This window comes from Macroventuria anomochaeta (genome assembly GCF_010093625.1).
Source record: "Macroventuria anomochaeta strain CBS 525.71 unplaced genomic scaffold BU25scaffold_5, whole genome shotgun sequence".
NCBI lineage: Eukaryota > Fungi > Ascomycota > Dothideomycetes > Pleosporales > Didymellaceae > Macroventuria > Macroventuria anomochaeta.
This window is the reverse complement of record NW_022985366.1, coordinates 492491-518555: the sequence shown is the minus strand read 5'-3', so window position 1 is coordinate 518555 and position 26065 is coordinate 492491. Positions and strand designations below refer to the sequence as shown.

The 26065-nt window shown below is 53.6% G+C and overlaps 9 protein-coding genes across 9 annotated transcripts; 2 read left to right on the top strand and 7 right to left on the bottom strand.

The window, feature by feature from the left end:
* Positions 1-101: 101 nt before the first annotated feature.
* On the bottom strand, positions 102-2387 carry BU25DRAFT_488568 (uncharacterized protein; the record flags this gene model as incomplete). The annotated part of the gene is made up of 2 exons (XM_033711358.1): positions 102-2194; positions 2243-2387. The coding sequence occupies 2 exons, from the start codon at positions 2385-2387 to the stop codon at positions 102-104; spliced, it is 2238 nt and encodes a 745-aa protein (XP_033565323.1).
* A 1294-nt stretch (positions 2388-3681) lies between these two features.
* Positions 3682-4762, bottom strand: BU25DRAFT_407680 (thioredoxin-domain-containing protein). Its single transcript, XM_033705610.1, has 3 exons — positions 4309-4762; positions 4105-4212; positions 3682-4055 (listed from the first exon to the last, which is right to left on the bottom strand). Exons 1-3 carry the CDS (start codon positions 4479-4481, stop codon positions 3863-3865), a joined length of 474 nt encoding a protein of 157 aa, XP_033565322.1. The 5' UTR covers positions 4482-4762; the 3' UTR covers positions 3682-3862.
* A 1055-nt stretch (positions 4763-5817) lies between these two features.
* On the bottom strand, positions 5818-8424 carry BU25DRAFT_321018 (uncharacterized protein; the record flags this gene model as incomplete). The annotated part of the gene is made up of 1 exon (XM_033702247.1): positions 5818-8424. A coding segment is annotated over one exon (2607 nt), but the record flags the coding sequence as incomplete, so codon positions are not given.
* A 3082-nt stretch (positions 8425-11506) lies between these two features.
* BU25DRAFT_455458 (kinetochore protein nuf2) lies at positions 11507-13011 on the top strand (the record flags this gene model as incomplete). Its single annotated transcript, XM_033709942.1, has 3 exons — positions 11507-11611; positions 11658-11921; positions 11983-13011. 3 exons carry the CDS (start codon positions 11507-11509, stop codon positions 13009-13011), a joined length of 1398 nt encoding a protein of 465 aa, XP_033565320.1.
* Positions 13012-13304: 293 nt separating this feature from the next.
* On the bottom strand, positions 13305-15947 carry BU25DRAFT_488564 (uncharacterized protein; the record flags this gene model as incomplete). The annotated part of the gene is made up of 2 exons (XM_033711357.1): positions 14536-15947; positions 13305-14485 (listed from the first exon to the last, which is right to left on the bottom strand). The coding sequence occupies exons 1-2, from the start codon at positions 15671-15673 to the stop codon at positions 13305-13307; spliced, it is 2319 nt and encodes a 772-aa protein (XP_033565319.1). The 5' UTR covers positions 15674-15947.
* Positions 15948-16271: 324 nt separating this feature from the next.
* On the top strand, positions 16272-19324 carry BU25DRAFT_481632 (tRNA nucleotidyltransferase; the record flags this gene model as incomplete). The annotated part of the gene is made up of 2 exons (XM_033711100.1): positions 16272-17685; positions 17734-19324. The coding sequence occupies 2 exons, from the start codon at positions 16272-16274 to the stop codon at positions 19059-19061; spliced, it is 2742 nt and encodes a 913-aa protein (XP_033565318.1). The 3' UTR covers positions 19062-19324.
* Positions 19325-19420: 96 nt separating this feature from the next.
* Positions 19421-20138, bottom strand: BU25DRAFT_333993 (uncharacterized protein; the record flags this gene model as incomplete). The annotated part of the gene is made up of 2 exons (XM_033702512.1): positions 19421-19612; positions 19665-20138. 2 exons carry the CDS (start codon positions 20136-20138, stop codon positions 19421-19423), a joined length of 666 nt encoding a protein of 221 aa, XP_033565317.1.
* Positions 20139-21641: 1503 nt separating this feature from the next.
* Positions 21642-22481, bottom strand: BU25DRAFT_407674 (ERG2 and sigma1 receptor-like protein). Its single transcript, XM_033705609.1, has one exon. The coding sequence runs from the start codon at positions 22427-22429 to the stop codon at positions 21752-21754; it is 678 nt and encodes a 225-aa protein (XP_033565316.1). The 5' UTR covers positions 22430-22481; the 3' UTR covers positions 21642-21751.
* Positions 22482-23764: 1283 nt separating this feature from the next.
* BU25DRAFT_407673 (uncharacterized protein) lies at positions 23765-25824 on the bottom strand. Its single transcript, XM_033705608.1, has one exon. It carries the CDS (start codon positions 25455-25457, stop codon positions 24090-24092), a length of 1368 nt encoding a protein of 455 aa, XP_033565315.1. The 5' UTR covers positions 25458-25824; the 3' UTR covers positions 23765-24089.
* Between the last annotated feature and the right edge of the window lie 241 nt (positions 25825-26065).

Here is a 26065-nt window from a genome sequence, read left to right as displayed (position 1 = left end):
CATGTTTAAGATCCAAGAACAAAGCTTCCTCTTCCCACAGTCACCATCATACATGGTAGAGGGGTATGCAATGTCTACCAAACAGAGAAAACCTACTCACTTCACCATACCGCGAAGGGCATGAGGAGTAAGAATGCGAATACGACAGTTATCCCGAAAGACGAGCTGAAGATCAAACGTGAACTACCTGAGCTTTCGCTCGATGGGTTGGGAGTGGCTTTAAAAGAGCCAACCGCCGTCACCGACTTCGTGATAGGTATGTGTGAGCCCGAGATCGAGGGGGTCACGAAGCTGGTAGGAATTGGTGATGAAGTTATGTCCGAAGATGAATGGGCACCAGTGTTCCAAGACGAGGACGCAGTAACGTGAACCATTGAGCTCGTGATGGGGGTCAAGCTCCCACTTGCCGAAGGGAAGGGAACAGCAGAGTGGCTGCTGGCCACAGAAGAAGAACCAACATGACCTGAACTAGCAAGCCTAGAACCAGTAGCGGAAGTCACGACCGTGTAGCCATACCCTTGCGACGACGAGACAGTAACATACGCCTTCGAGACCGTGAGGGAAGTCGCCGTCGTCTCAGCACTTGGAGTATGATCTGTCACAGAGATCATAGACACCACTGAAGATTCCCTGATAGGAACAGGGACTGTCATGATCCAGGCAGAGCTCGATACTGTGGTAGTGAACGGCCGTGTGGGAACAGGGGTCGTCCAGATCTGAGCAGAGCTCGGTGCCATGACAGTGGAACTCCGTGTGGGAATGACGACAGTGTACGAAGTGAACGTCGTCGAATGACTCAAAATACCAGAAGACCTGATGGAAGTCACTGAAGACTTGCTGGTCACAGGTTTGTAGACCGTAGACGTCGTCGTAGCAGATGAGACGACAGGAGTCGTTGAAGACCAGGTAGGGACAGGCTTGTACACTGTAGATGTCGTCGTTCCAGAAACCAATATCCTCGTTGTTACGGTGGTCTGTGATACTGTAGACACAGCATAATCCTTACTAGAGCTTGAGGAGCGTGTAGCCGTGCTACTCGAGCGACCGGAAGAGTGCGAAGACAGCCGAGATGAGGCCTTGGTAGACGGCTGCAAGTAGACCGAGAACACCGACGAAGACACAACGTAACCCTTGCTTGAGCTCGAAGGGCGGTGGACACTGCTAGTCAGACGACTAGAAGAGAGCGGAACATATCCAGAAGAGACCACAGGAGGCGACGAGTAAGCAGATGATGTTGATGAAGGCCTCCCATAAACAGAAGTTCCAGTCCTAGATGGCTTCGAGTACCGAGTAGACGTAGATGCACTAGTCTTGAAGAACGACTTGGTAACCGAGGCCTTGCTACTAGTGAAGACCTTGGTCGTGACAACCGACTTGGTAAGCGTGACCTTACTGCTCAACGGCGCGACTTTCGACGACTGCTGAACCCAAGAAATTGACAGCGAGGGGTACGACCTAGTCACTGGGAACGAACAGTCAGTGGGATAGCACGGGTGCGCAGAGCTGAACCAGAACGGGGGGCCAATCGAGGTACTACCGCCTGACGCGCCCTGGTCGGCAGTGAACGAAGGTTTACTAGACGAAGTAACCAACGGCGAACGGGTCGTGGCTGATGAGACACTGTTGTACGACGAGGTCTTGACGACTGGAGTTGTCGAAGACAACTTGCTGGCCGGAGAAGAAAGCGCGACATTCGACGAAGCAGCAGGCGAAGGCTTGGAGAACGAAGTGACCGTAGATGAGTGAGTCGTGACGGACACACTCTTGGGTGAATTGCTCGCCGATGGGGTCCAGACCGGAGAAGAAGGCGCAACCATAGATGAGGCCCTGCCCGGTGGATGGAACCAGCTGGGAAGAGTGTACGGCACGTCGACTCTGTGCATGCCTAGGATCCACCTGTTTGCCCGTTGAAAGCTGGCGATGTTATCCTTCAACCAGCACATTCCGTTGAGGCCATCATCAGATTCGGCCTGGTAAGACATGGCCGAGCAGCCGGAAGTGACATTGCAAAGGCCCACACACTTGTCGAAATCTTTAACCCGCTTATTGGAGAGATCACCGAGACAGAAGTCTAGGCCACAGTGCATGACATAGCCCTTGTAGGATTGACCCTGCGCGAACTGACACCAGGGTGCGACCTCATGTCTGTCAGGATGACTGCCAGTAGAAGAAGTTGGCGTAGAGACCGAGACTGCTGAGATGTAATCAGTAGATGTTGTGATACCTAGAGCACAACACCTACGAGTAGCCGTAGCATTGACCGAAACGTAAGCAATGGTCGATGAAACGAAAGAAGCAGGGACGCAACGCGGGGACGAAGCGTTAGCGAACAAGATGCTGCCAAGTAGCATCATCAAGATAGGAAACCAATTGCTACTGGCAACCATGATGAAGGAATCACAGCTATGAAGCTGTGATCAGGAAGACCGGGAGAGGGACAGGAGAACTGAGCTGAAAGCTCTTGGCAAACGAAGCGCAGGTACACAGATAGGTAATAGATGGGAAAAAGGTGAGGAGGAGTTGGGGGGATAAGCCTGCTTTTGATACTTGCCAAGCCATCAAACTGCTGTCGCTGTCTTGTCTGACTGTCCAGTCTAGCCGTCAATCCACCTTCAAAATACGGACAGGTGAGGGGTTCGATCTGACAAGCCTTGGAATTGCTTCCTGACTTGGGTGATCATAGGTCGGATGCTCCATCTGGACGTCCCGCTTGGGTACCTTGTACCCTAATCCTAAGCGTTGGCCCTTCCAGATCCATAGCGTACGTCCTTGACAATGGACTCTTCGGAGTCAGAACCTGCAGCTCAGATTCTCAAAAAGGGGGGCTTTGCCCCCCAAAACTGGCGTTCTTGTCAGTAGAGACCAAATAGGACCATGATCAAGTCAATGCCTGTGACAAGCTGAATTGACATACTAAAGGAGCTAAAGCTGTCAAATGTAATGCAGGTGCTCGAAAGTGGATAGTGGAACAAGTAAAACTTGCGGCTTGACCCAAAGACCCTGGGAGGGGCAGAGATCAGATTCCAAGGATTAACATTGGGCGTGGGGAATTCTTCAATGGGAGAGGGGCACCTCAGCCGAACTTTGCAGCCACCGCAGGGCACAGCCCATCTGTCCTCTTCTACGACCCGTGCACGAATGAGCAACGGATGGGAAGCCAGATTCTGTGGGTCAAGAACGGAAGTGTGATTTAGACACGAGGTTGGCATCAGGGAAACGCCTTTCACGCTGTGGGATATGATTCTCGGGAGCACGAACGTGTTTATCTGCTAGGCTTAGAATCGCCTTTGTGGAAGTGTGTAGTTTCGAGCACATGGGAAGCAAAGTAATGAATAGGCACACCTATTACAGAGTCAGTGTGCCCTCGAATCGCAACAGCTCTGGGGATCCGGGCAGGCCCACAATGCTGCTGTTGCTGAAAAAGATCCGGATGGTGGCTGTGCGGGTTCTGTCAAGTTCCAGCACCGGAGTCTTTTTCCAAACTTGAACTCTCTTACGAAGTACTTGTGAAGTTCCTTGTTGTCACGGAAAGATCGCTCGTGGTGGGTAGTGGTGGAGATGCCGAGTCAGGCCGATCTCGGATTGTTGCATTTGTAAGCTCTGTGTGCGTCAGCCTGAATCTCAGAAAACAGTACTGCCAAGCAGCAATCCGCGAGAAAAGCGCAAAGAGTGAAAGCGTAATCTATGTCAAGTCGTGTCATTTAGTAAGGTATCATGATATCTGTGCTGCAATATGTCCCTTCCGATGAGCTGCAAGGGGCCATGTGCACCTAAAAATGCGACCTTTTGTGTCCACTTCCTCCTCTACCCAATGCTAAGCTGCCGAACGAGATCGTTTGCGAGTATGTGCTGTGCGCGCAATCTATGCGTCGACGTTGGCCTTGATGGCGGCCTCGAGAGCCTTGGGGTTGGCACCGACGACCTCGGCGACCTTGTCACCATTCTTGAAGAGAAGGAAGGTGGGCATGGCACGGATGCCGAGTTCCTGTGCAACATCGGGGACCTCGTCGACGTCAAGCTTATAGAAGCGTGCGTTGGGGTATGTGCTGGAGAACCTGTGGAGTTTGTTAGAAATGTTCTAGTTAAACGTGTAGACGGACTCACTTGACAACCTGGGGCGCAATGACCTTGCAAGGACCGCACCAGGTAGCGAAGCAGTCAAGGACCATCAGGCTGGACTTGTCGCCGAGCGCCTCGTCGAAGGCCGCCTTGCTGCGATGTTGTTAGCATTTGCTTACAGAGACGATGACGTCGCCCATGCAGGTAAGACATTGCGATATTGTGCCATCGCGACAATGGGAGACTCACGTCTGGAGGTTGTGTACGCCGGTGTCAGACATTCTGGCTGTGTTGGAGAAGAACTTCTGTGTGAGAAGAGGTCGGTATAGGTTCGCGGAGGATGTGGGGTTGATTGAAACTGTTTGCAGACGCGCAGAGGTAAGCAGTGTTCTGGTAAATCGTGACGTCGACGGGGCAAACATGATATAAGTACAGCAAAGGAAGTGAACAGAAGATTAGACGATTGATAAGGCTCGGCTGATAGAATGAACTGGACAAAGATGCCTGCCGGTGCCGATTACAACGCGGTGACAAAGTGGACGATGCGTCGCCAGGTTTAGATTCGGTAAAGGCGCGCGAGTCGTCGAGTCCCTGCACAAAGGCAAAAAGATGCGGAATCGTGCACACACGCAAGATGAGAAAGCAGACACAAACAGGAAACGGGCAACTTACGGAGTTCTGCGTGTTGTAGGTCTCAGCAAAGGCTGGCGGAGTTTGAAGGGAACAATGATTAATGCTAGAGGGGCTTACCTCGCCGCCGCGGGTGGGCTGCTGCAACCCCATGACGTGCGCGCTTGCCCGACGCCCCACCAGGGTCCTGTCTTTTTATTCAGGCAGAAATTGCGCGGGCAAGAGCTGCTGTTGATGCTGTGGCGATTGTCTCAGCACCTTTGTCTCAGACCTGTGCTAGATGACTGTCGATATTGAACCCTTCCCCCCTGCCCTTCAATATGTCACTTTGTTTGGACATCCATGAAGTCCAAGTTTCGTGCCCCACCTTACCTCCGGTGTCAGCCCAACGCCATGGAGGGGCACCTTGCAGCGTGGCTTGCCTCTAATGATCCAGGCAATGGGAGTGACATTCAAGTTGCTTGTGAGATACAGTTTTAAAGGCTGTCAAGACAGCTGTGTTTGAAACTACAAGCGGCTCTAACAAGCCATATATGGCGCGTGAGCGCGGTACATCTCCAAGATCCCAGTGCCTCCAAACTGTTCCTAGATACTACATTTTGTTGAAACCCAGATGCACCATGTAAGAATAATCCCATGAAGACGCGCCATTGCGTCCCCGATCGCTTTGACCCGACAGTCGTTCCAAAGCCTGTTTGAGATTGAACCAAGAGGAACGAGATGGCACAGAAGCCGTGGCTTGCAGCCTGTATACAACAACACAATGTGGTATCACGCCCGAAAAATATAACTCCTCAAATCAAATCAACGCCGCGCTATGCAGTCTCCCAGAGACAAGCGCCTTCTACCAGCCGTCATCTGCAGGTGTGTGGCAGGAGTGTGATCATCCATCGTGGGGAGAGTCGTCTAGGGAACTGCATGTGCCAACCAAAAGCAAAACATTATGGTGTAGGAAATGTGTAAAGAGTGACTGGGGTGGGTACAGTAATGACTGACAATTACAGAGGAAAAGCAAAAGGAGTGGCGTTGTGTGGCGGTCATGGCAGTTTCCCTAAAACGATCACTCAGCGCCTCAGAATAAATCATCTACTCGTGCTGAGACAACCTGCTGTGTGAGGCTGTGCTGGATCGCTTTTGAATGTCCAAAAGTTTAGCAGAGCCGGCACTAAGGTGCTGCACGTGATGTTTGCCAAAGTCCACGCTCTTCGCACGTTGTACCGTGACTTGCTCGCCTGAATTGTCTGACTGTGGCGAGTCTGGTTCCATGCTAAGTGTCTTCCGGGTTTCCTCGGGTGATGGCGCATCCGCATCAAATATGGTGAGTAGGCCTTCCGTAGATTTGACTCGGACATTTCGGTGCACAACGGTAGGTTGGCGGGCAACACCGTCCTTGACATGCTCGCTGTCTTCGGGCTGTCGGGCGGATGGGGTGAGCTCGTCAGATTCGTCAGATTCGGCGGCAGCATCGAGAGTCGCCATGGCAGTGCTGCTGGCTTTCCTGCCCAGGAGCTCGCTCGACAGGTTTGATCGGCGTAGCTCATCTGGCTGAGGTGTTAATCTTTTGAAGTACTCGTCATCTGCCATTCCCAGCTCTTCAAAGGAGTTGTTGAAGTCAGGGTTTTGCTGGACAGCCGAAGAGGCAACGCTGGACCGCATCATGGATTTGTTTGAAATGCGCTTGACCGGCTTGCCTGACAGCCAAGACCCCTCTGAGTCCACTGATGCGAGCGACTGTGACATCTTGTTGCCAAGTGGTAGACCTGGGCTCACAGGCGAGTCTGAACGAGCATTGGCTGCCAACCCAATTGAGCCCACACGGAGGTCTGCTGGGCTGTGAATTCGACGACGTGCAGCAATTGCACTCGTCGAAGGTACTTCTGGTGATGCCACCCGGGAGTCGGGTGGAGAGATGGGAAACTCGGGCAAGTCTTCTCTAAACTTGGACATTGTACGGCGAGGAACGCTGGACGGTCTCTTAATCTGGATCGGGGCGGTCGGTACAGTTGCGACCAGATGAGCTGGAAGTGGCTGGCGAGACATCGATTCCCGCGAAGTGTTTGAAAAGGAAGCTTCTGACGGTGTGGCACGACCTGGCTCTTGAGAGCTTCGCTTGCCTCGTCGGAAGAAGGACGCAAATGCACTCATTCGTCGTCCATCCGAGCTGCGTCGGCGGTAACTAGAGCCCTTGTTGGATGTTGTTGTATCAATAGTCTCGACAGGATGTAACGACCCGCTTCTCGTAGGGTCGTAATGTGGCTCGACTGATTCGAAGGGCGACTCTTCGGCCAGCTTCTCGGAGAGCAATTCTGGCATCATAGAAACGTTGGATGGTCCACGGGTGTGAACAGGACCGGCAATGTTGCCTCGAGAGTAGCGGACGGCTTGAGCATCTGAGATGATCATGTCCTCCATTGGTGTCTCTATGGGGGTGGGCAATTGACTGTTGTCATTGCCAGCAGGAGTGGTAGGCTCCAAGGTCTCGAGTTGGTGTAGAGGCGGCGGTGTGAGCGGACGAAGCCATGGCGGTGTCGATGGTGTTGCTGGACGTACATCCTCCATTGGCACTACCGGCTCTTGTACGGGCTCCGGCTTGGGTACTGCGACTTCTTTCTCTATGCCAAGTCCAACTGCTCCTACGGTATCACTCCGAGTAGGTATTGGTGGTGTGCCACCTACAGCAGCATTCTGTTTCTCTGCACGTCGTTCAAGGCGATGACGCAGACGCTCTTGGTCTGCCTTTGCCTTCTTCTCTTGACGCCGCTTGTCCCTATCGAGGATCTCTCGCAATGCACCGGCATCGAGTGTGTCGGCGAGGTCGTCGATCCTGCTTGTCCTTTTCCATCGCTTGTCTTCTTTTGAACTAATGGGCCTCCTTTCCCGGCGGGAATTGCCTCTTTCTAGGCGAGCAGTTGGCGACGAACGGTCGCCACTGTAGTAGTATTGCGAGCCGACGGAAAAGCGGATGGTCGGTCGTGGTGCGAAGATATCGAGGGCGCTGACGCGGAAGGCACGAAGTTCGGAACTGCCGGACATGGACGAGTGAATCGAGTCTTCCAGGGGCAGCGAGATGTTGGACTGTGGGCGTTCGAAGCGTGCGTTAAGGCCGCCCTTGACCTTCTTGCTCTCTCGACGCAGCATGCCGCCAGAGTTCCCGGCAGGTCGTTTCTGTGGCATTGGTAGAGTCATCGCGCGGATTTCCTCTTCGCGTATATGATCATGCTCTTTCCGCCTCTTGCTGGATTTACGGGGGACCAGGGATGTTTCGTTGGGAGGACCCCTGCGCAGTGACTGGGGTCGCTGTAGCTTCCCCCGCTCTCTTGCCGTGCGCAGGCTGGTGTGGGAGGGAGAATGAAAGTTATAGGGCACGCCACTGAAGTCCTGGGTGACGGGTCGCAAGTGCGGGCTGTGGGCGAGGAGGCGCTGGTGTGGCAGGGCGGTGATGTCTTCAGCACTCGAGTTTGGGTTGGGCAGACGCGTCTCTTTGGCAAGGCCAGGGTCGAGCGGTGGGTCGCTGAAAGGATTCTTCTCGACGTTGCGCAAAGACGTTGTGGAGCGCGAACTCCTCCTGCGCCGGCGTCCGCTGCGCTGGCTGGTCCTATGTTGCAGGGCATCGCTGCCCTGGCCCTGAGTCGTGATGGTTTGTTCTGCGACAGGCCCGCTCCTGTCCGTAACCGCGGAACGACCCTCTTTTAATTTAGCGGCTCTTCCGCTCTTGCGCCCAAACGGCCACGGCATGGATGCACGTTGGCCGGCCTTGCGAGGACCTGGGCAGTGGTGGTGGTGGTTTGCGCAGCTCGTCGCCAGCGCAAAACGTGACTGCGCGAGGCGCGAATTGGGCGGGTGGTGCACTGATACCTCTCGGCCTATCTGGTGTTGGTGTCGCTGCACTGTCGGCTAGAATGCATCATGTCTGACTGGCAGGATACTTGGCAGCAGCGTGGGCAGGCCGTCGAACGGGCGTCAAAATACAGGCCGGCGTGTGGGAGAAACTGGAGAAGTAATTCGAGAGACGGCAGAGAAAGGGAGAGGCGACAGTGATGGAACGCCCTGGAGCTGCTAGACGGCGTGTGTGATGTAAGGGAACTTGACAGTCACGCAGCGGCACTGCTGAACCTTGGAAAGGCTCGGACGGCTGTGACGGTAAAGCCCTGAAGTCCCCACCACGAGGCACGCCAAAAATACCCCTTCAGCGTTCTTGGTTCGGGGAATTGCCTGGCGCACGCTGGGTCCGCCGGTACCACTCCCTCAGCGGTCGGCGCACAGGCGATGGCTGCTCAGCTAACGATTAGACGTTGGCTCCTCGCAGTGCCTCGCTGCTCAGGCGCTGCTCAGAAGACTCGCTGCAGAACACCATGCAGAAGATTGGTGGGCAAAGCAACTCATGGCGACAGAGTGTGACTGGCAAACACCTCAATTGGACGCCAACAACGCTCCCAGTTGATCACTGACGATCCCTCCGGTCGAGCCTTCCTTCTTCACAAGCAGAAGGAAGGCGCGAGGTGCTAGGCCCACTATGGCTACGCCATTCGGACGCCTCCGATGCCCATCATGGGATCCATGGCTGCCACAGCCCTCATCAATGCCTGTGCCAATCACCACCGTCAGCACACTGGTTCCCATGAACAGTGAATTTCTTCGAGAGCACCGTTCAATTTCTCGACCACGGCTCACAGCAAGTCAAGTCTTCAGGTCACCTGCCTCAGCTCACGCCGCCAACACTGGCTACGAGCAGAGCCATGCCCAGTGACGTCCGAAGACTCTAGACCTTCCGCTAGCGACAGATCACGCTGAGGATCACGGAACGGTGCATTCGAGTCCTGCAGAAAGTATCGAAATCCGCGGGGCGTGGAGAGCCACGTCGGTTTTGCAGCATCCGCCAGCAACGGTATCAATGCTAGCCAGGTCTGCGGGAGCATATCATCATTACGGGGTGCCTCCCCTCCAATCATTGTAATTGGGCTCAGATCCTACGGCAGACCTCCCCAGTCGAGGAGACCTTCGTCGACAACGTTCGACAACTCACCCACTCAGGTACCCGGATCTTGAGCATCCATGGACGCAAGCTGCCGGGTGTTATCAATCCGTATTGAAGTTCTGGTTACGAGCACATCATTGCAAATGACACATCGGTTCGGACGGCTCCATGTTCGATGTTTTCGTGGTTCTCGTGTCAAATCAGCCTCTTGAAGCTGTGCAACGAGAGGAGCATGGCATGCAGCTGTTTCAACTACTTGATGTTGTGTTCGACCATGTCTCACCTTAGGCTGTCCTTAGGAGATCCGTGGGTCTCCAAGGCTCAATATTTTGTTCAGATCGTCCTGTTGATGTTGCAACGGCAATTGCCAAACATACGTTCTCGACACATGCTGCATCGCAGTGAAACGACGTTGCGCTGGCTTCGACTTGCCGATGTTCCAGGATATCCTGGAGATGCACACTGCTCCCTAGTCTACGAAAAATATTGGTACGCCATCAGACGGCTCCTTTTGTGGACCCTTACCAGGACCCTCGAACTCTCTCCTGCATGCCGGCATGACTGCTTTGACTGCTTTGACTGCTGCATGTTGACCGATAAACAACAACATACTACCCACAGATACATTCTCGTCTTTGTTCGCTGACTCGCTGCAGCGGAAGAGAATTTGCTGCAATCTGACGGTTTTGCTTCCGAACTCTGTAGACTTCTGCTATATCGCTGTGTAAGGACATACAGACGACATGTATCCGCCAAAGCTCGAGCTCAGACAGAACTACAACTGCAACAAAACCTACTAGTCAATCGTTCAAGACTTGCTGTGTTGTACAAAACATCCTCGACAGCTCAGCGTGCTCACACCGCAGCAGTCACCGCAACGGGGAAGCAGATGCGTGCATCGAAGCGAGGCCACAGCTTTTCAAGTATCCTGCCAACAACTCCCGAGTTGCTGGGACGAGTACCAAGGTGTCACGATCTTCATCGATTGTCGTGGAACGAAGCACTCGACCAACAGTCAACTCCCTACGTGGCCTTTCATCTGTCTCTTTTAAGTTCGAAGTATCGTTATATTCCTCAACGGTCGCTTCTTGCAGACAACCCTTGTGCATGCCAACCGGTGTAACAAATTGCCTGTCGATGTTGTTATGCAACAACTGTTGATGTTGCAAAATTACCCTCGAGCAATTCGGCAGCCAGACAAGGTAACTTGCAGTCTAGTAGCGTAAGCTCATCTAGTAGGTCAATCACACATATGGTTCATTCGAGCAAATACACTGCTATCTGGGTGGACACACGATTTGGCTGCTTCCACTAGATGTGCAGGTGCTCCGATTCCATGGTCAATTTCTCGAACACTATTGTTTACGGCGCACGCCTTCAAGAACCAGATCATCGAGGACTCGATGATATGCGTTCGCGCCAGGACTACATGCCCGGCATCGATGATGGGTAAGAGGTGCTTCGTGTTCTATCACCTATGTGCTGCGACCGGTCTTTCAGACAGTAGGAACCTCACTCGAAAGTAGCAGTTGATCGCATCTTATCACCAAATTGAATCTCATAGTTCGACTGCACCGACGTACTTGCAACCGTGTCTACAAGGCTTCTTTCCTTTCTTCGACATCTTACCATCGTGTTGGTGAGAACTGCGTTCTCAGCCCCACGGGCGGTGCCCAAACCGCAATCGCCGGATCGAGTCAAGCGTTTGTTCCTTCCTCGCCAACGCTTTGTTGACAAAACAACACTTGCCGGGACATCAACACCACCGCAATACAGCAATAACGAACCCAACATTGTGCCGCCGCAACTACCTGAATATCGTAATCGCATTTACAGCCCATCATGTCTTACGGTCCGCGCATGAGCATGGCTCCACGCACCACCTCCCACGGCGCCCACAACCAACGCGCGCCTCCACCGCAAGAGAACGACGCCTTCATGACTCTGGTATGCGCTTTGTTCGGGGATGGATGCGCACTGCTAACATGTGCAGCCCGACGCTGAAATTGCTGGATGTATAACAGACATCGGCATCGGCTTCACCGTTGCAGACCTCCAAAAGCCCAACCCACAGATCATTCAGAAAGTTTTCGAATGGCTTGCGGAGTTGCTTATGAACACCACTCGCGAAGTGGTTGCACCTGCAATGCGCGCTGCGGCAGAGGACCTGTGCGGCGAGGGTGCTGAGCGTTTGTTCACCAGCGACACACGCGATCTGATGGCGTTCTTCGTCATTTTGAAGAAGCTACTGCGAGAGGTACGTCCCAATGCCACCACACTGCGTGCGACGAGAGCACTCGAGAGCTAATTTCCACAAGTGTGGCATCTATGATTTCACTTTCGCGGACCTCTACAAGCCTACGCATCATCGATTAGTTAAGATCTTCTCGCACATGATCAACTTTATAAGATTCAGAGAATCGCAAACGGCGGTAATCGACGAGCACTTCAACAAGGCCGAGCGTACAAAGCTTCGCATTGAGCAGCTGTACAATGACAAGGAGGCGAAGGAGATGCAGCTTGCTGAACTCCAGCGTAACCGAACGGCTACCGAGAGGCTTATGCAAGAGAAGAAGAAGCGCAACGATGAGCTCAAGGACAGGCTTCTAGAGCTGAAGCGGGGCCAAGAGGCAGTCATGGAGAAGCTTGAGCGAGCGAAGGCTGAGCAAGCCAGACTCAAAGAAATGCTGCAGCAGAAGGTCGAGAACAAGGAGAATGTGCAGCGCGAGATCATCAAATTAAAGCCATACACACAGCAGAGCCCAACAGCTCTCGAGGACTCGCTGCGCGACCTGAACGACCGCCTCTCTGCCGACAAGAGCCAAATCGACACCCTAGATCGCCGCGCCCGCGCTCTCCAAACATCCACCGACTCATTTGGCATAGTCATCACCGACGTCACGTCCTGTACACGACTCTTGACGGACGTACAAGCCGACCTAGCTAAAGAAGAAGAGGAACTAGCAAAGGCATCGCGACATAGGGACGCACTCGCAGACCGCAGCAACAACGTTAGGGACGTTGAGAGGCAAGAGCGACTACTCCAGAAGCAGCTGAGCAATGTCAACGCGCGAACAGAGAAGCTGAGAACGAAGGGCAACGAAGAAGCAGAGCGGGCACACCTTCGTATGGAAGAACTGCGCGATACACACGCCAAACTAGCCGAAGAGCGAGGCGAAAAGGGGCGCGAGATGGAGAGGCGGCGAGTACGCATTGAGCAGACAGAAAAGAAGATGGCTGAGCTCAAGGACAACATTGAGAACGAGGTCCATGCGGCGCACGACGAGTACCTCAAGATGGAGAGCCACATCAAGCTCTACATCACCGAGATGGAGCAAAGTATCTAGGAGTGCAGCGCTGTGTGTACGACTCTGCGAAGTCCGGATTGGTGTCCTTAGATGTGTTATGATGGTGTTCGGGTTTAGTGCTTTTGTGATACCTCATTTTCTTTTGCTTCAATACCATGTAGTACAATGTCGGATCAGTTCTTGACTTATGACGTGTGTTACGATAACGAGCATCAGAATGTGAAGTCAGAAACGTCATGCACAGTTGCATTATGTACCATATGCTCCAACACAACGCCCATGCCATGCATAACTACATTCCAAGACTTGACTTCATTACCACGTCCACCTGATCACTCAAACCCCTCAGCAAGAGGATCGCTCTTCTCACCCCTCTCCAGTACCGGACTGAGCGGTCCCGCATCTCCTCCTTGTACCGGGTTTAGCAAGCTCTTCCTGTGCGCCCGTGGACTCTTATCCAGCGTCTCAGCGACCTCCTCAACCTCCCCTTCTCCCTTCTCACCCCCCTCTTCCTCATCCCGCCCTTCAATGAACCCCTGATTCGTTAACCTTAAGCCCAGAATCTGCTGTCTCGACTCATCAACAAACCTCTGCATCTCCTCAAACGGCAATTTCACCGCCCCACCATCCCTCGTCTCCGCGCGTGTATTGTACAGCCGTAGCGCATTATCAAGACACTCCTCCGCCTGCTGACTGCGCTCCAACCGCCACCACGCCTCCGCGGCCAGCACCGCCCAGAGCGCAGCCTTCCTCCGTCGGTTGCCGAGCCGGTATATCCCGATGCCCGTGCGTATGCTGTAGCAGGCTGATATGCGCTCTGTGACCAGCGCGTGGCCGATATTGCCTACGAGACCTGTCTCGAGGATGCGGGTCCCCCAGCGCGCGGCGTCGTCGGCGGCACTGGAGCCTCGTAGGCGGAGCAGTTCGGTGGAGAGGGCGAGGGTGCGGAGGGCGTAGTAGGGCGCTGCGCTGCGCTGGCGGTCGGTGTAGGAGTACGATGCGGCTTCGATCCAGGCATCTATGTTCTCGGACCGGTTCTTCGAGCTCATGGGTGTTGGCACCATGAGCGCGGATAGAGCGGCCATTTCGCTTGCTCCTGCGTAGTGCCGCCAGGCTTTGTCATTTTGGAAGTCGATGCGCAGGATGTCGTAGGTGGAGAGTGCGAGTTTCCAGTCGCGCAGCATGAAGCAGTAGTCTGCGAGTCGCCGCATGATGGCTTCGGGCGCGTCGGGGCGGTAGAAGCCTTGGAGGCTGTCGTAGTTGGAGTTTGAGGAGGGAGAGGCAGAGGCGCTGTTGCGGGAGCTGCCAAAGGGTGTCCAGCGCTTGGAGAGGGACATGAAGCGGCCTGACAAACCACGGCGGCGGGAGAGGATTTGCTCGTTCCAGGTTGCCACGCTGCGCTCCATGTTGGGTATTATAGATTGGGTGACGAGCTCACGGATGAAAGTTCGCAGGCTGCTGATGTCAGAGTCAGGGAAGTACGGTGTTGGGTCGGTGATGTCGTCTGTGGTTTCTGCAAAGAAAGTCAGTAGGAATTGGAAAGCTTGTTGGCGAAGGACGTACCTCGCTTCTGGATCTCTGCTAGCTCTTCACCAGCAGACATCCATTCGCAAGTTGGTAACCGCACGCTGTCGTCGTCTGATGGTATGCATTCCTGACTCTTGAGTCGAAGTAGGTGACAATGCAGACCGAAATGTCGTTTCATCGAGTCGAACGTTTGATTTGACTTTGCGATATCCCCGTTCTCTTCATCGTGCACAAGAACGTAGTACCGCAGAAAGTCATTCTCCACCCATTGCGGAAAGCGCAGATCCCCATCATGCTGTCTGTTGTACAGCCTTCGCAGCTCTTCAATTGGATGTGGGTTTGACGAGCTGATCGCTATTATGCCAGCCACAGGGTGTGCAAATGTTTCGTGGGGCACGATTGGTAGACCTGAGAGCAGTCGCCGCAGGTAGAGGGTGTAGAACGGTGATCCAGCGTCCTCGGTGTGCGCAGCTGGCTCTCTCTTGTTCATGTAGTCTGTATTCGGATCCTGACGATTGAACTCCGAATACTGCAAGTGTCGGTCCACCACTTCCTCTATCTGCGGTACGTCTCCGCCTGTACGCCGTGGCCGCCGTGTGGGCTCTGCAGATGCTCTCTGACCACCTCGCAGGTCCGGGTATGCATCTTCAACACCTACGAAGCGTACACCAAAGTCGTCATGGCTCTTGCTTGCGCCAATGCTATCTCTTATGGTTACCTTGCCGGGTACCTGCTCTCCAAAAGGCCTCAGTAGCTCCAAGAAACCGCCGTCCAGCCCCTTGCCCCTGATCAACGCCTCGGTCTCAGCATCTGCCAATACTGCAATATGTGGCACGAATGCGCGCTGTATGAGCGTCCGGTACTCGTCTGACACGCCTGGCGGCAGACTGGTAGGCGTTCTTGTTCCACCAGACCGTGATCCGGGCGAGAAGACAGAGCCAGGTACGGTGGATGCAGTCGGTGTCGCGGTACCCGAGCTAGGGCGCGAGTTGCTAGGGGTCGAGATGCTCGTGGTCGATTCGAATAGCTTGGAGAGGCTCGGGTTCGACCGGCGATAGGGCAGCGACGCCAGAGAAGACGCAGGCGACGCGCGCTGCTTGGGTAGTATGGCGGAGGCTTCTACATTCTGCGGGAAGTTTGGGGGCTTGGGCATGGCATCTTGCGGCGGCGTCATGAAAGGCTAGGGCGGGGCGCCCGTGGGGTTTTGAGTGCGCGCGGGTGGTCTGGGGCTGTCGGCATGTATTCTGGCTCTGTGGTAGGTACACGGCGGTCGTAGGCGGCTTCAACGGCGTGCAGGGTGCTTGTTGGTACCGGCGTGCGCTGTAAGGTGACGATGGTGGTTGCGGCCACTCAGCTTTCTGACTGGACGGACTGCGGCATCTCCATCAACACTCCACCACCCTAGCTATACCCCTCCGGTTCTTGCGCTTTGCCTTTACTGTCGCTCCTTAACTGCGTTTCCAAAAGCTCAGCGATGCTCAAAGGGCTCTCAAAGGGCTGTAAACATTGCAAGAGATAGTGCTGGACCCACATGCATGTCTTTGAGTCGAGCCTGCCGTTTGTGTTCACCGCGAACAATTTCTCTTCTCTACAAACGTGACTTTGCTTCACCGACCATTCGACTCACCATCTTGACTCAACGGACCCCGTCAGTCATTATTGGCCTACAGCGCATGTCAACGTCAGCATCTCCGCCCCACCTGCAAGAGCGGAGCGCGAAACGACGAAAAATAGAAAGACCATCACCTCGACTGATACATCCATACGGCACAATGGCTTCAGAAACATCAACGAAAATCGAGGTCCAACTCGAGTTGACCGAAGTGGAGACTAAGCTTCGTCAACTGCTGTTGGACGTAGCTGCCTACATTGACGAGCAGCCCACCTCAAAGGCAACTGCGGTGGAGGCACCGGAGAGCCTTGCAAACGAGAAGATCGTATTACGGTGGACAGGAGGATGGGTGCGTGACAAACTGTTGAAAGTGGGAAGCCACGACATTGATCTTGCCATCAACAAAATGACCGGCGAACACTTTGGGCTGAAGCTGCAAGAGTACCTGGAAATCCCCGGCAATGCTGAGAAACACGGCTTGATCGAGAAGAGCGACAAGACGGACAAGCTTAGCAGCAGAGACAAGGCAAAGAGAGTTGCACCCGGCCTTCACAAGATCGAGGCGAACCCTGAGAAGTCCAAGAACCTAGAAACCGCAACAACAAACATCATGGGCATCGACTTGGATCTTGTCAATCTAAGGAAAGAGACCTACAACGAGATCTCTCGCAATCCGCAGATGGAGTTCGGTACTGCTGAAGAAGATGCTGTACGTCGAGACGCTACAGTCAACGCCATGTTCTTCAACTTGCACACATGTCAGGTAGAAGACTTCACCGGACAAGGCTTCGATGACATGGCAGCGAAGATCATCAGGACTCCTCTGGAACCTGTTCAGACCTTCAAGGATGATCCGCTTCGAGTACTGCGTTTGATACGCTTTGCTAGCAGGTTGGACTACACTATCGAACCGGAGACAGAGAAGGCTATGGCAAATCCCGAGATCCAGGACGTCCTCAAGATCAAGATCAGTCGAGAGCGCGTAGGCATCGAGTTAGAAAAAATGCTGAAGGGTCCTCGACCCCGTATGGCGCTCGAACTCATCAACCGATTCGGCCTCTACAGAACCGTGTTCACAGACCCCACAAGAGAGCTTCCAGCTGAGCCTGACACAAGCTTGTTTCAGCCAGCTTTCGAATTCGTTGACTCTATTGTCCACGGCGGCTCCAAGACTTCAGTCATCGCAGACCACCTTCTTCGCAATGCGGACGAGCAGTACCTCGCATGGATCTGCGCAACCATGATACCATGGGCTGACGCGCCTACCGTTCCCCATCAGAAGCCTCTGCAGCGGCCTTACTTCTCTGCTTATCTTGTCGCTCGTGAAGGCTTCAAAGCTCCAAACAAAGTCTGCGATGTCGTTGCTGCTTCGCTAAGTAGCAGCGAGGAGATTCGCAATCTAGTGGCGCAATGTGCACGGGGCCTGCAAAGACCAGACACTATCAATCCCTTAAGCGATGCGACTGCTCGAGACACATTGGGTATGGCCATTCGCCGTTGGGGCTCGACATGGAGGACACAAGTTCTGTTCAACTTGATCTACGAGGTTGTGCTCGGCAACACATCGCAGGAGCGTGAGTACTGGATCCATATGGAGCAGCGCAACTACTAAAATTTCACAGAACTGCTCCGCTCATACTCCTCATTCCTTTCGCACCTCGCCAAGCTCGAGATCCTTGACGCAGACACTTTCAAGCCCCTCCTCAAAGGCACTGACCTCGCCAAAGCCCTCTCCATCAAGCCGGGCCCTTGGATGAAGGACGCTCTCGACATAGTTATGGCTTGGCAACTTCGCGAACCTTCTACTACTGACCCGGCCGAAGCCATTGAGGCCGTCAAAAAGGCCAGAGAGAGTGACAGTGAGCTTCCCCAACGCCTCGCCTCGCACTTCCTCAAGCTTACCATCCCACCTTTCTTTCCACAGACTAAGTCGACGAACACATTCGAAGTATCGCAAAAGCCCGCTCTGTGGAAAGACCCCCACAATGAGTTCGTCCTATGTCTGTTGGGTTGGTCAATTAGCGCGCTCGATCGAAAGGCAATAGAACAGAACTGGCATCTACTAGTCCCACCCACCCTAAAGATACTTGATGACACGGAGGCCAAATCTAAAGCAAGAGGATGCCAGCTCCTCTCTCAACTACTCCTGACCCTGGAGCTCGGAACAGAAAGGGAGTCCGATACGCCCAGCAGCTCCTCAAGATTCAACTCCGGCTTCGCCACGCAAACATCCGCAGCCTTCCTCGCCCGCACAGGCTACCACGAAGTATTCGCCTCCACTCTCTGGCCTCTACTAACGTACATCCCCTCCTTAACTCCCGAAGCCGAGTCTGTCACGATCTTCAAATATGTCTACAATCCATTGAGTTCTCTCGCGGTGCTATCCACAACACCCGATAAAAGAAACAAATTCCTGGACAAGCTCATGCGCGAAGGCGTCCTCGCACCTCTGTCACACTTCCCCACGCCTTCCACATATCCCAGTCTTGCGCGTCAGATCCTGCATCAGATCGGCGAGATCGCGACCCTCCTCGAAATTGAGACCGTCAAGCATCTTCCTAGCCTCATTCCTTTACTTACGAGCATCATGCACGACCCCTTCATTCTGAGCCACAAGGAACTCACCCTTGCAGCCGTAGTGGCAATGCAGGCTTTGGTTCAGACTTGCTGGCCGAGGATCCCAGCACATAGAGGAGCAATTACACTGGGGTTATGTGTTTTGAAGGGTCGCATTGACGAAGAGATCGGCGGTGAAGAGAAAGCAGACGAAGAGAACCGTGACTGGGTTCTCATAAGGACTATCCGCGAAGAGCTAAGGGACACGGCGGAGTGTCTGGACGCGGCGCTGAGCCAGAGTGAGGTCAAGGACGAGTGGGAGATGGAGAAGAGGGAGTTGGCGGAGGCGGATGGGGGGTTGGTGGGGTTCTTTGAGGAGAAGGCTGTCGAGTAGATTCAATGCATAGTTGTCATATTTCGAGATCCAGTTCTAGCAGTGCAAGGGCATGGTCTGAAGCTTTATTTCTTGTGATTACAAAAATGGTATATGCGCAATATCTGGCTCTGGAGCGTGCGCAAGGGTCTAGCTTTGAAGACTTGGTGGTGCTTTTCGCGTTGTAACGGTGTTGATGCTGGCCATTATTCGTATCTTGTTATGCAGATGGAAATGAGAACGCCGATAGATGCAGATGTGATATAAGACGCCGAAGCATGTTTTGGTATTGCCGTAAGGGAAAGAGAAAATGATCCGGGGTATCATGCAGTGATGTAGGAACCGTGTGTACAGAAGAGACGGAAAGTGTGGTATTGATGCTATTGTATCCACGTCTTCGGTCTGGAGGGTTTCCAGCCTGAACTGAGATGGTTCGAGTCCTTCTTCTCGTGTATCTGGATTATGGGGAGCGGTGGTTCTTCTCGCATTGATCTGATCGCAGAGGCGGCGAGGGAGATGAGTGTCAGGAGCTCGGCGGAGGCGGCGCCTATTGCGGTGTAGAATGCAACATTCTGGATGTAATCAGTACTAGACCAGCAAAATATTGAGGTGTTCGTGACATACCTGCTCCTCGCAAACAGCGCGGTACTGGTACCGTCCGTTGGTCATCTGGGCCTGGTTCTTGCACGAGTACCGCCCTAAGCTGGCTTTGCTCGCCTTGTCGAGCAGGTGGAAGACAACAAGCGCAGCAGCCCAAAGCACAACCCCAAAGCTTCCTACAACAATGCGGTACAGATCCCTCGAGCGAATAGGGCGGCGAAACGAGCGCTTGAAGCTCAGCGACAAGATGGCCACCGAAGCAAGGAAATTGGCTCCCGCGACTGCAACCAAGATAATCGTAGGCGCAAGATTCGTGTGTGCGGGCCAGACCATGGGGATCTCGCCTTTGCGCAGCTCCAGGTACCTGTTCCCCCTATAGATGCCCAGGGTGTGCATCAACATAAACACCACGGCGCCGCTCAGGACGATTATCAGCAGGCGCAGACATGAGCGCACGCGACTGAGCCAATGCGCCCGCGGCAGGATCTCGAGAGGCATGCGGGCGCTCAGACGCTGCGGCAGGCGGGCGAACTGGTAGCCGCCGTAGTCCTCGGGCTTAGGATAGAAGGGGGCGCCGATGGGGCTCGAGATGTTGTAGTAGGGCTTGGCGGGCGGCGAGGTCAGGTAGTCGGTGGAGTAGATCGAGGTGGGTGAGTGTTGTTGCGGGGGAGTATCGTGGTGGTGGACGGGGCTAGTGAGGCTTGTTGTTGACGTAGAGACATAAGCTCTGCTCATGATCCTGGGCCGTTCGCTTCCAAGCACTGAGCTGTCGGCGCGCAGGTGGTTGCTACTCGCCGGGCGCAGCGTGTCTTGTCCCTGGTACTGATTGCGGCGCGCCCACAGCGAGACGGGTGGAGGAGCAATTACAATGGACGCAGAGGCAGCAGAGTCGGCATGGGAGTGTTGGTGATTTCCAAGGCCTGGTCGATACATCTCCTTGCAGGGGCCGCACGGCTTAACACTGATGGGGAGGCGGAGTCCGAGCGTGTCCACTGTTGAACAAGCCACAATTATCGATCTACGAACGGGAAGAGAACGAGCCAGAGCAAGAGACTCCAACATGCCGCCGCTGCCAGCATCAGATATTTCACTCTCACAGTAAAATGCCGTTGCACGTCTGCCCCACCGTCTACGCATTGCATTATCTCTCAACACGCGGTGCCTGTCTCCATTAAAGTGTTCCAAACACCTTCACAGACGAGGCTGACCCTGCCCTAGCCTTGTTATCCCCAGGATGGCGCAAGTGCAGAAGCGAAATGGGCTAGAAATAGCGTGCGGTACAGCGCCCCCATTGGCCGCCGGTTTCGAAACATCAGCCTCAACCAGGTCTCAACTTTCATGCTGTGTGCCCTTCATCATCCCCAACAGCTGTCAGCAAACCAGATCCAAGGCATGGTTTGATAGCCGTCCGCTAGCTGATACACCGGACGAGATTTGGTCATGCTCGGCCTGGGAGCTTCTCGCGTGGATTTGCATTAGTACCCCGCGCGAGAACTGGCAACGCAACGCGCGTCTGCCAAATGCTGCCAGCAGCCAGTGACGTGCGACGCCCACAGCCGTGTCTTCAAGCGGGCCGAGTCAAGTCTCAGGCTGACATCAGATCTCGGTGCGAGCATGTCACCAAGTCAAACAACACCGCTTCTCAAAACAAACGGTGAGCGGTGTTACAAGCACTGGTATTTGAGCAGACATTATTGGAATTCATCATCCATCCCCTAGACAACCACAAAACAACAACAAGACGCCGGTCTGAAAGTTGAGCTGCGTGTGTAGCACAGCTGAAGTACCTGTACGACTTTGCCTACAGAGTCCTACACCACACAAAGCTTTCGCAAGTGGTATCTAAGACATCTGTATTCGGGTATCGGGATGTCCTACCTTAGATCACAGCTACCATGTCGCGTGCTTCGTATCCGCAATAAGCATCCTGGTAAGCCTCGCCGGTCTAACTTGGCAGGCTGACAGCCAGGCTTCACACGGCACTTCTGCCACCTGAGACCTCAACCACTCGAGCGCTGTGGTTTAAAAAGAGAGACGGAACCAATATCGTACAGGAAATCGTCCGGCTTTGTGACAGGGTGCTCACAACTTCCCCTTGAGCAGATTCCCAATCATCTCGCGTCCAGTAACAAACGTGGTCCGCCACAACGTCGGGAAGTCCAAGGTACTGAAGAAAGCTGAAAAGCATCAGTATCGCCATCAGAACCGACAAACTGCATTGAAAACTTACTGTCTGCGTAACCAAAGAACAACATCGGCGGAATCCATCCCCTAGCATACTCCAACGCAAAGCAATCCTTATCCATCTTATACTGCTTAACATCGCCTCTCCTCAAATGATGCACACTCCCCTGAGGGTAAACTTCCGGCTCATACACACCCTTACCAGGCGCATACGCAAGCTGCTCGCCCTTCAAGATATGAAAATAGTCGTCAGCAGTATGGCGTCCCGTATGCCCCTCAGTCCCAATCGCAGTTCCAAAGATGATCAGGTACTCGGTGACGGAGGCGTGGATGATGTACATTGCGCCCATTGCGCCGCCGGCGTTGTTGAAGATCCATTCTTCGTCCAGGTTCACGTGATCCGGGTGGTTCTTGGAGAGGGCGGAGACGATGTAGGAGACGACGGAGGCAGTGTCGTTTCCGTGGACTGACAGGGCGTCTTTGGAGAGTTGGTGTAGTTCCTGGGGGGTGAAGATGTAGAGTTGTGATAGGTAGGGCTCGATCATGTACATTAGGCTGGTGAGCAGGCCGAGGATGGCACCGAGGATGAGGAGCGCGCGCGCCATGTTCAACGGGATGGTGATGACGCAGAACAGAAAGAGTTTTGGTAAGAACAGTGAAGGACTAACAGATTGTTATAAAGTCATGCTCAACCTAAAAATCGTACGTCTTGGTGCTGCTAGGAACTTTCAAGCTCCGAGATTCGATACGGTCAAAAACGGCATGGTCAAGCCGAGAAAGGGGGCCCTCCGGAACCCGGATGTCCGCCGCTCACCACTACAACAATCATTGCGTTGAGCAATTTGAGCACCACCCAGGCTGTTCAGAAGTTGTAGTGGGAAATCGACAACACCCATGATGGAATGGCCAGGCGCAAGATGATCCTTCATTTTCATTTCAAAATTCCCATCGAGGAGCCTTTCACAGCCACAATGATCATCAGAATCAAGGCTCCAGCATGAATGGAAAGTCCATGGTCTCGCTGGCGGCATGTTCTGGCCTATAATGTTTGAAGAAAAGTACATCATGCATCCGCGGTTTTCCTGTGTGTTACTTGTATTTGAGCCATTCGGTTGCTTGTCGCTTGCGGAAGGAGCAGTTGTGAATTATTGAGGTCTTTACGACACTCCTACCATCATCTATCACCGTCTGAGTACACGGCTCGAGAAGAAGTTGATGGTCCACCTTCAACAGGTGTATCATTTTACGGGCTCGGACTCCACTTCCCCTTCATGGTGGACTGTTCTCGTCTACTTGCTGACGCTCGCCATTATTCTGGGATTGCGAGCTCTTCTGGATATTTACATGTCGAAAGCCTTTGAGGTAAGTGTAAAGCTGGTATGCTCTAGGAGTTTGTTGCGAAATGCCCAGGTTATCCCAACGTGCCCGTTACGATTGGTATGTTCTTTGTATGTGTGCTCTCACTGATCTTAGAATTGTTAACATCGTCATCGCATCGCAGCCGGGTTACCTCAGGTGTCGGTTACTCTATTTTCTGTTGGATTTCCATAACTTTTCCAGAGATAATGATAGCAATGTGGCGGCTCGAAACCGAGAAAGGACAGGCCTACCATCGGTTGCACATGATCATCCTCGCGATTTCCTTATTGTACTTCGTACTGTGTATTGATACTGTTCACTGAGACCATGTCTACGCCTGTATTCGCGTTGGGCGAGATATCAGACGTCATCGTCTTGCGGCATGACCAAGGAGCAATGGAATCCTCAGAGATGGCTAGCTATATTAGACATGCATGTTTGCCTCGCAATGTCATGACCGGAGATTACTTATCGATCCGGGCTACTACCTAAGTAGTGCGCAGTGGCCAGCCTTCAGAGCGAGGATCTAATGTCTAAAGCTGAGATCAATTGTGCATAGGCATCAGATGATGGTTGGAATGGGCTTTATTATCATCTCTTATGCACATCACAGCCTCCTCAGAATGATCTCAAAATTATCCACAGCTAAAAGGCATTGCGCCAACCTTTTCCTGATAGGGTTAATGTTGCTCTCCATGCGTGATCGTCTTTTCCGCCGATTTGTTGTTATGCGTTTTCCATGCTCCATCTCCATTGCGCCAGTAGACTCCTAACCCCTTGGTAACCCAGGCAGACGTGCAGGCTTGAACGCATTCATTATGAAAACAAGAACAGGAAGAACACAACGCTGCAAACACTCCACGTACCTGTCCACTATGATGGATCTGTACTAAGGCACTCCGACGTTCACCATGCGCCGCCGATCATACCGACGAAGCTCAGGAAGCCATCGACCAGACTGATCCAATCTTGCCCATTGAGCGTGCTATCCCTCCTCTTCTCCCATAGACTCACAACCATCTTCTCAAGCTGCACTCTCCCCTTCTCACCCGCATCTGCCGTTCCATCATTCCTCGTTAACTGCACCTGCCCACCAACATACTTCTCGCTCAAATCAATATTAAAACTCGCCTCCCCATCCGGCGGACTATACATTTCCTCTCTTGTCGGACTCGGCAACACGCCCACCCCACCCGCCGGCACATGCCCCGTATGAATAACCACAATCTGTCCATTCACCACCACACTCTGCGGATGCGTCTTGACCGGCTTGAACAACTTCCCCCGCACACTCAGCGTTACAAGCCGTAATTGGCTTGCGCCGTCGCCCAGCCGGATAATCCAGTCCTGAAACGCCTCGTAGAACATCTTGTACTCCGTCTTGATCGCCCATGTGTTGTAGCTGTAGAATATGGCGAGCGCTTCGCGCCGGATTTGTGTTGACACGGAGGCGAAGGGGTGTTGGATTTTGGACCCGGCGTTCTCGAGGCAGTAGCATAGCGGTTTGGTTTTGACGAGGTCGGTGTCGAGGCGGTAGATTTGGTGGCGAATTTCTGGAGGCAGGGTGAGGAAAGTAACGGCCGTGTGGGTGCTGAGTTCTTGTGTTTGGGGTTGAGGTGGAGTAATGTATTCTAGGTGCATGATTTGCGATTCCAGCAGGGCGCTTGCTTGCTTGAAGACGGCCCAGTCGCGCTGCAGGGCTTTTTCGTCCAGGTGGGCGCAGTTTAGGCTGTGGTTTCGAGAGTGTGGTGGAGAGAGCGCAAGGTCTTCTACGTCGATGCCTTCGTCTTCCGTGTCTGGTAGACGTAGGGCGCTGAGTGGTAGTGAGAACTCTGGTGTGGAGGGCATGGAGGTCGCCTGGCTGTTGACCATCCAGTCCTCCTCTTCCTTATCACTGCGGTCTCGAAACACATCCGTGGCATCCGAGTCTGTGTCTGTATCCATGTCCATACCCGATTCGTTGTAGCTCAGCCTGTATCGTGCGATCTTGGGTGGTAATTCGCACGTTGGTGAGCTTGGTGAGGGTAGCTGGGTTGCTGAGCGTTTGCTGGAGGTTCGTGTGATCGTACATGTGGGTGACATCTTGCGTCCTCGCAACTGCGCGGTTGCGCTTTCTTCGAGTGCCTTGCTCGCTTCTGCGCCGCCCTCGCAGAGCCCGCAGCTGGTCTGTACGCTGGTATCGAGGGCATGTAACTTTGGTGAGCCTGCTTTCAAGGCTTCGGCGTCGTCTGGCGGTGTTTGGCCGGTAACCGAGTATCGTCGTTGCGTCACCATCGTGGAAGTGGTTCAGGTCGAACAATGGGCGGTGCAGAGTTGACCGGAGCCTGGCGGAGGCAGTCGCGTGTCTACGTGTATATGCAGAGTCCAGCAAAAATTCGAATGATGTGCTGGCAGGCTGCACGCTCGTTGAACCCTGACGCGCTTGGATCGGTTGTGGCTTGTGATTGCGTACTTGCGGGGGTGGAGCAGAGAGACTATCGATTAGGCATCTGCTGTGAATTAAAACGTCTTAAGCGAAGGTGACGAAGGCGGACGAAGGCTTCAAAGAATAAAGTTGCGCTAGATTTACGGTGCGAAAGCAAGTGAATGGTGCATGGAAAGAAAGTGACGTAGAGTGGGAAAGGAGAAGTCGACGATCGAAGTGAAATGAGAGGGAGCGGTGTCAAACGTGGGCATGGGAGCACCTGCGCTGGCACTGCGTTTCATAGAGCCAGGATGCGACAAAGCAAATCATCGCATCCTTCCCCTTGTACACCGCATTTTGGCACAGCCCCCGCCGCAAAATGCATGGTAAACAGATAAACATGAGCCTGTGGCACCGCGACCCTTTAGCGAGGTGCGATGAGTATGTTTGTGGAAGGAGAGCCCCTATTAAATACCAA

What these genes read in the sequence shown, in the direction of transcription:
- BU25DRAFT_407680 (XM_033705610.1), bottom strand. Translation starts at nt 4,481, where the DNA reads ATGTTTGCCCCGTCGACGTCACGATTTACCAGAACACTGCTTACCTCT. An exon ending in GGCGTACACAACCTCCAGAC is followed by an intron (nt 4,213 to 4,308) that starts GTGAGTCTCCCA and finishes ACAACATCGCAG; the next exon opens with CAAGGCGGCCTTCGACGAGG. An exon ending in ATTGCGCCCCAGGTTGTCAA is followed by an intron (nt 4,056 to 4,104) that starts GTGAGTCCGTCT and finishes CAAACTCCACAG; the next exon opens with GTTCTCCAGCACATACCCCA.
- BU25DRAFT_407674 (XM_033705609.1), bottom strand. Translation starts at nt 22,429, where the DNA reads ATGGCGCGCGCGCTCCTCATCCTCGGTGCCATCCTCGGCCTGCTCACC.
- BU25DRAFT_407673 (XM_033705608.1), bottom strand. Translation starts at nt 25,457, where the DNA reads ATGGTGACGCAACGACGATACTCGGTTACCGGCCAAACACCGCCAGAC.